The 7,644-nt window shown below is 53.8% G+C and overlaps 1 protein-coding gene across 1 annotated transcript; it reads left to right on the plus strand.

Moving 5' to 3' along the window:
* Window positions 1-384: 384 nt before the first annotated feature.
* nus1 (NUS1 dehydrodolichyl diphosphate synthase subunit) lies at window positions 385-7,208 on the plus strand. Its single transcript, XM_079255999.1, has 5 exons — window positions 385-858; window positions 3,555-3,686; window positions 5,853-6,005; window positions 6,074-6,173; window positions 6,881-7,208. Exons 1-5 carry the CDS (start codon window positions 486-488, stop codon window positions 6,969-6,971), a joined length of 849 nt encoding a protein of 282 aa, XP_079112125.1. The 5' UTR covers window positions 385-485; the 3' UTR covers window positions 6,972-7,208.
* The last annotated feature ends 436 nt before the right edge of the window (window positions 7,209-7,644 follow it).

Below are 7,644 nucleotides of genomic sequence, written 5' to 3' on the forward strand. Positions count from 1 at the left end.
AAGAAGAATGCTGCACAAGCTGATGAAGATGATGGAGGATCCTTCACACCCTCTCCACAACACAGTGATGAAACAACAAAGTGTGTTCAGTGAGAGGCTTCTTCAGGTCCGATGTAAGACTGAAAGGTACAGAAGATCATTCCTGCCAGCAGCATCAGCCAGAACAAGACCTCCTCTAGTTATTATTATTATATACTACAATATGAAATTTCCCTTTGGGGATTAATAAAGTATTTTTCATTTCATTTCTTTATATTAAAATAAAAAAAGGTTCCAGTCACGTGATCTCGCTGTAGCGCCGGAGTTCTACGTCACATTTATTTCGTCCAATCACGGGGCTCCGTGTATCATTGTGTGCGTGCTTACGTCAGTAGGTCAGGGGTTGTCAAGGAAGGAAGAAAATGGCGGCGGGCAGAGTTTGCTGCCGGCGGAGCTGAAGCGGAGACCCGCTGCAGGAGCTCCAAACCCGGCTCTACCGGGAGGAAATGGCACTGCTGTACGGGTTGTTATGGCGACTGCTGCTGGTTCTGGTCCGCGTTAAGAGAGCTCTGGTTTCGTGGCTCCGGCAGAGGAGCTGGAGGGGCCGGCTGTGGGAGCGGGCAGTGGCCGCGCTGCTGCTGCCTGTCGCCGGGTTCCCTGACCACCGGAGGAAGATACTTCCCCCCCAGGACGCCGACCCGAACCCGGCGACGCGCCGCCGCTCCAGATGTCTGTCTGACGGGAAGGCTCTGGAGAAGCTGCCGGTCCACATCGGCCTGATGGTGGCGGAGGAGGAACCCAGTTACCCGGACATAGCCAGCCTGGTGGTGTGGTGCATGGCCCTGGGGGTGTCCTGGGTCAGCGTGTACGACCATCACGGTAAGGCTCTCCGGTCCTGGTTCTACGTTCTGACCCAGTCTCTGCAGGTTCTGGTTCTACGTTCTGACCCAGGTTCTGGTCACCTGGTTCTGGTTCTACGTTCTGACCCAGTCTCTGCAGGTTCTTGTTCTACGTTCTGACCCAGTCTCTGCAGGTTCTGGTTCTCCGTTCAGACCCAGTTTCTGCAGGTTCTGGTCACCTGGTTCTGGTTCTACGTTCTGACCCAGTCTCTGCAGGTTCTGGTTCTACGTTCTGACCCAGTCTCTGCAGGTTCTGGTTCTCCGTTCAGACCCAGTTTCTGCAGGTTCTGGTCACCTGGTTCTGGTTCTACGTTCTGACCCAGTTTCTGCAGGTTCTGGTCACCTGGTTCTGGTTCTACGTTCTGACCCAGTCTCTGCAGGTTCTGGTTCTACGTTCTGACCCAGTCTCTGCAGGTTCTGGTCACCTGGTTCTGGTTCTACGTTCTGACCCAGTCTCTGCAGGTTCTGGTCACCTGGTTCTGGTTCTACGTTCTGACCCAGTCTCTGCAGGTTCTGGTCACCTGGTTCTGGTTCTACATTCTGACCCAGTCTCTGCAGGTTCTGGTTCTACGTTCTGACCCAGTCTCTGCAGGTTCTGGTCACCTGGTTCTGGTTCTACGTTCTGACCCAGTCTCTGCAGGTTCTGGTCACCTGGTTCTGGTTCTACGTTCTGACCCAGTCTCTGCAGGTTCTGGTTCTACGTTCTGACCCAGTCTCTGCAGGTTCTGGTCACCTGGTTCTGGTTCTACGTTCTGACCCAGTCTCTGCAGGTTCTGGTCACCTGGTTCTGGTTCTACGTTCTGACCCAGTCTCTGCAGGTTCTGGTCACCTGGTTCTGGTTCTACATTCTGACCCAGTCTCTGCAGGTTCTGGTTCTACGTTCTGACCCAGTCTCTGCAGTTTCTGGTTCTACGTTCTGACCCAGTCTCTGCAGGTTCTGGTCACCTGGTTCTGGTTCTACGTTCTGACCCAGTCTCTGCAGGTTCTGGTCACCTGGTTCTGGTTCTACATTCTGACCCAGTCTCTGCAGGTTCTGGTTCTACGTTCTGACCCAGTCTCTGCAGGTTCTGGTCACCTGGTTCTGGTTCTACGTTCTGACCCAGTCTCTGCAGGTTCTGGTCACCTGGTTCTGGTTCTACGTTCTGACCCAGTCTCTGCAGGTTCAGGTTCTACGTTCTGACCCAGTCTCTGCAGGTTCTGGTCACCTGGTTCTGGTTCTACGTTCTGACCCAGTCTCTGCAGGTTCAGGTTCTACGTTCTGACCCAGTCTCTGCAGGTTCTGGTCACCTGGTTCTGGTTCTACGTTCTGACCCAGTCTCTGCAGGTTCAGGTTCTACGTTCTGATCCAGTCTCTGCAGGTTCTGGTCACCTGGTTCTGGTTCTACGTTCTGACCCAGTCTCTGCAGGTTCTGGTCACCTGGTTCTGGTTCTACGTTCTGACCCAGTCTCTGCAGGTTCTGGTTCTACGTTCTGACCCAGTCTCTGCAGGTTCTGGTCACCTGGTTCTGGTTCTACGTTCTGACCCAGTCTCTGCAGGTTCTGGTCACCTGGTTCTGGTTCTACGTTCTGACCCAGTCTCTGCAGGTTCTGGTCACCTGGTTCTGGTTCTACATTCTGACCCAGTCTCTGCAGGTTCTGGTTCTACGTTCTGACCCAGTCTCTGCAGTTTCTGGTTCTACGTTCTGACCCAGTCTCTGCAGTTTCTGGTTCTACGTTCTGACCCAGTCTCTGCAGGTTCTGGTCACCTGGTTCTGGTTCTACGTTCTGACCCAGTCTCTGCAGGTTCTGGTCACCTGGTTCTGGTTCTACGTTCTGACCCAGTCTCTGCAGGTTCTGGTCACCTGGTTCTGGTTCTACATTCTGACCCAGTCTCTGCAGGTTCTGGTTCTACGTTCTGACCCAGTCTCTGCAGGTTCTGGTCACCTGGTTCTGGTTCTACGTTCTGACCCAGTCTCTGCAGGTTCTGGTCACCTGGTTCTGGTTCTACGTTCTGACCCAGTCTCTGCAGGTTCAGGTTCTACGTTCTGACCCAGTCTCTGCAGGTTCTGGTCACCTGGTTCTGGTTCTACGTTCTGACCCAGTCTCTGCAGGTTCAGGTTCTACGTTCTGACCCAGTCTCTGCAGGTTCTGGTCACCTGGTTCTGGTTCTACGTTCTGACCCAGTCTCTGCAGGTTCAGGTTCTACGTTCTGATCCAGTCTCTGCAGGTTCTGGTCACCTGGTTCTGGTTCTACGTTCTGACCCAGTCTCTGCAGGTTCTGGTCACCTGGTTCTGGTTCTACGTTCTGACCCAGTCTCTGCAGGTTCTGGTTCTACGTTCTGACCCAGTCTCTGCAGGTTCTGGTTCTGTTTCTACATTTTGACCCAGATTCTGCAGGTTCTGGTTCTGGTTGTGATCCTGGTCCACTGTCACATGACTGGCCACGTTATGGACCCACCGGTTCCGTGGAAACTGACCACTTGGTATCAGTTCTGTTGAAATTCTCAAAGTTCTGATTTGGGTCCAGATTGAAGCTCATTCAAACCAAAATATACCCGATTCAAGCTCAGAACCAAAATCAGAACCGGTGTCAGAATGAGCACCCAGCAGAACCAACAGAACCAGTACCCAGTTGACCAAGCAGAACCAGTACCCAGCAGAACCAGTAATGGCTGCGGTTCTGTGTGGTTCTGGCAGGTTTGTTTCAGAAGAACAGCCCTCGTCTGCAGGAGGAGATACTGAGACAGCAGCAGAACCTGCTTGGTCCGGATGGGTCCAAATACAACGTAGAGCTACTGAGCAGCGGCCAAGACGAACAGCAGCACTACGGTAAGACCTCGTTTCCGGGTCAGAACTGGAGAAATTTCCCAACTCAGAACTCAGCTGACCCATGCCATGATGCTGCATTGTTAATCTGCAGCACTGCAGTTCCTCCATCGTCCACCAGGGGCTCCAAAAGGGAGTCAAACGCAGTAAAAACTGTTTTAATTCTATTTAACCTGGAAAACTTGCATATTGGGGCGTGTCTTCTTTTTTTTTTTAAATTTATTTATTTATTTTTTTTATTTATTTTTTTATCTGTCCTGTCCAGCATCTCAGCATACAGAACAATCTGCGTGCCATATTTTTGCCAGACAGATTTGCTCTGTCAAGGGAGACATCTCATGTAAATAGCTGCCCTTGATAATCTGAATATTTTTATTATTATGATAATTATTTTATTTCATTTATTCTTTTTTTTTTTTTTTCCTTTTATCATTTTGCAATCATCGTCAGTCTTGATACGGCCGAGCTGGACCTGGCAGCGAAAGAGGAAAGAAAAGAGGAAATGAAAGGAGGAAAAAGAGAGAGAGAAAAGAAAGGCGTGTCTAAGCTGCTAAAGTTACAGTATTTGCAAAACAATATAAAGTACTGAAAAAATACAACAAGACATAAGTAGGATAGTGACAATATTCAAAAACAGACAAAAAAATGAAAAATAAAAGTAAAAAAAGTAAATGAATGAATAAAATAACAATTCCAATACCAACCGTTATTAAACATACCTACAGAGAGTCATCAGCAACATTTAGTAGGAAGCAGATGGGAAGATGAGCGCATGTGGGCGTGCACGTGTGAGTGTTCAACCTGTGATCATGCAATCAAAGATCAGCTGAGTGCTTGTAGGGGAGCACGACCACGACCCGAGGTGTAGGGGAGGAAGCCAAGGCCCCCAGGGCCCGGCAAGCCCACCGCGCACAGAGCCCGGGCAGGCAAAGCAGAGAGAGCCTCCGTCCCCCGAGCCCAGAGCAGTGGAAGCCTCCAGGCAGGCGCCACGAGGCAGGGGCACCGGGTAGCACAGGGCGACGGCACGCCGGGTGCTGAAGCGCGGGCCGCACAGAGAGCCGGCAGCCCACAGGCCCCAGGACCACCCGTTCCCCCCGGCAGAGCCCCGGCCAAGACCCAGCGGGCCCCGCCCACCCAGAGCAAAACCATCGCGGGCCGGCGCCACCACGATACCAGGGGCGGGATCCCCAAGGACAAGGACACATCCGTAGACCCTCCCCCCAACAACCCCTCCCCACAACCCTCCCGCTGCTTCCTATCCCCCCTCTCCAGCACCCTCCCCATCCCTCTCCCTCCCAAGCCCTACTGTCCCCAACACTCCCACCCCCCCCTTCCTTCCCCTTCCTGTGTGTGCTGCTTGTGTAACTGTAATAGTGTCTAAGTTGTGAGTAAAATCGGGGGGAGAAAGACCCCAATGGGAGGGGATGGGCAAGGGCCACCGCTGTAGCTCCTGTCCCCCCCCCCCCCCCCCCCCATGGCCAAGGCGCCTGTCCCCTCCAAACCCTAAATGTATATTGGTGTCTATGTTGCAATTAAAACTTAGTGGGGCAGGTGGTCGCCGGGGTCCATCGGAAAATGCCCCTTAGGGTTCCCGGGACCACCGACTTCACCCCCCCACCGTGCCCTATATGCTGTATGTATGATGTTGGGTGGCGGAAGAGGAGGGGGGCATGGGGAGGGGCACAACCAGGGGAGAAGGACTCCTCCCCTGGGCGACCAACTCCTCAGCTGGCCGCAGTAGGTGCCCCCACCTCACCGGGACACCCCCAGGGCTGAAGGGCAAGTCCCGGCCCACCAGGTGGAGCAGGAGGCAGCACCCCGGTTGTCCCCCCATCCCTGGCGGCCCAGCACTCCAGGGGCCGGAGAGTCCCCGGCTCCAACCCAGACATCCATCCAGGTCCGGGGCCCGGCGCCACCAGCAACGCCAAGACTGCCGCCGACGGGAGGAGCCCCTCCGCCATGGACCCTATTCCTACCCCCCCCATTCCCAACCATCCCCCTCCCTCCCACGACCCCCCCACCCCGTCCACCCCCTCCTCTGCTGCCACCCCCCTCCTACACCGCCCCCCCCTCCCATGCCGCCCTCCTATTAGCTTCTGTTATTGCCTGTTAGCTCCCGTTAGCTGTCCAGTGTGGCCAGAGCTGTGACCGTGTGTGCATGTGTGCTAGTTGTGTCTTGCAGGTCCACGGTAAAGGTGCTGTCTCCAGAGGACGGGAAGACGAGCATCGTCCAGGCAGCCAGAAAGCTTTGCCACTCAGTGGAGAACAAGGAGAGGAGCTCCAGAGACATCAGCGTGTCCATGCTGGATGTCCTCCTCAGAGGTACCAGCATCTGTCCGCTTGGCTTTCATCTGGAGGCTGCGTCCATGACTGCTGTCTTCTTCTTCCAGAGTCAAAGAATATCCCGGACCCGGAGCTGGTGGTGAAGTTCGGCCCGGTCAACAGCACGTTGGGTTTCTTGCCGTGGCACATAAGACTAACAGAGTTCATGTGAGTCCACTGACTAGATGTTCAGTCCGGTTCAGAGCAGACGATGAGTCCAGTGAGGTGAACTATCAGATGATTGGTTTACAGCTATGTTCAGGCCCAGCTGTGGTCACCAGCTGGATCCCGGAGACCAGCGGTCAGGGTGTAAGTCCGTCCTAGACGTGAACTCGGCCTCACCGCAGGAAAAATCCGCTTTTCCCGTCTCAGTTCTCACCGTTCTGACGAGGGCTGGAAAATCAGGATTCCTTGCTTCACAATTTCAAAATCTTTTTTCAAAAAAATAAACATAATCCATCATAAAATTCAGTCATTTTTGTAGTTTTTATTGATCTTTTGACTCTGGGCACGACAGCAGCAGAGCGATGGTCGGTTTTCCCTCGCTGGAAAATGACAAGCAGAAAAAGTTTAAGACATTTTTTTATTTTATAAAAACCGGCAAAATTATAAGAATTTAAATGGAATTGGGACAAAGGCGCATCGTCACAGCTCCAGTTCTGACTGCTGTAGTTCTACGTTTAGAGGCGGTGTAAGCGCTGTGGCGGTCTCAGTGTGGGACCGGCGTTGCAGCGGACGCCATCATGGACGTCGAGGCTCTAAAAGCCCGACGATGCTTCGTGGTCCAGGAGGAAAACGCTGCTTCTCCACGTCCAGCAGGGGGCAGACTTGTCTTTCCATATGTTCACATGTCTCGTCCTTCTCTGTGTTCCCAGCTCGCTGGCGTCCCACAGAGATGTCTCCTACGAGGACCTACTGGACGCCCTGCAGCGATACAGCGCCTGTCAGCAGCGCCTCGGACAGTAATGGCAGGTCATGTCATCGCCGCGGCAGACGAGTGGCGTTCCGCCTGGATGGATGCGGTCTCACTGTGTCGTCTCGTCCCCCCCCCCCCCCCCCCCCCCCCCCCCCCCCCGACTGTCTGTCTCCGGGACAACCAGAAAACCCCCCAATCCCCCCGTCTGTCTCCAGGACAACAGAATGTGGGAAACATGGCGGCTTCACAGATACAAAAAAATAAAAGGACTTGTGGAAAAACTGGTAGATGAGAGGAGCGTCTCTTTCCTTCTGCAGAACAAAGAAGCAGTGTGTCCGTCCTCGTGGGACGTCCCGGGATCAGGAGATGGCGGAAGCAGGACGGAGTTTTACTGATGGGTAGAAATGTGATGTTTCCCTGTTTGCTCCTGTTCCTGTTTACTGCGGAATAAAGACGAGCTCCTCCCGTCACACGACCACGTGTCTCCTTCCAGGACGTCTGGACCTCCTCCGGTCCTCATGCCATATCCGGTCCTCATGCCATATCCGGTCCTCATGCCAGCATCTGGTCCTCATGCCAGCATCCGGTCCTCATGCCAGCATCTGGTCCTCATGCCAGCATCTGGTCCTCATGCCAGCATCCGGTCCTCATGCCAGCATCTGGTCCTCATGCCATATCCGGTCCTCATGCCAGCATCTGGTCCTCATGCCAGCATCCGGTCCT

This window comes from Telmatherina bonti (assembly GCF_933228915.1).
Source record: "Telmatherina bonti genome assembly, chromosome: 16".
Taxonomy (NCBI): domain Eukaryota; kingdom Metazoa; phylum Chordata; class Actinopteri; order Atheriniformes; family Telmatherinidae; genus Telmatherina; species Telmatherina bonti.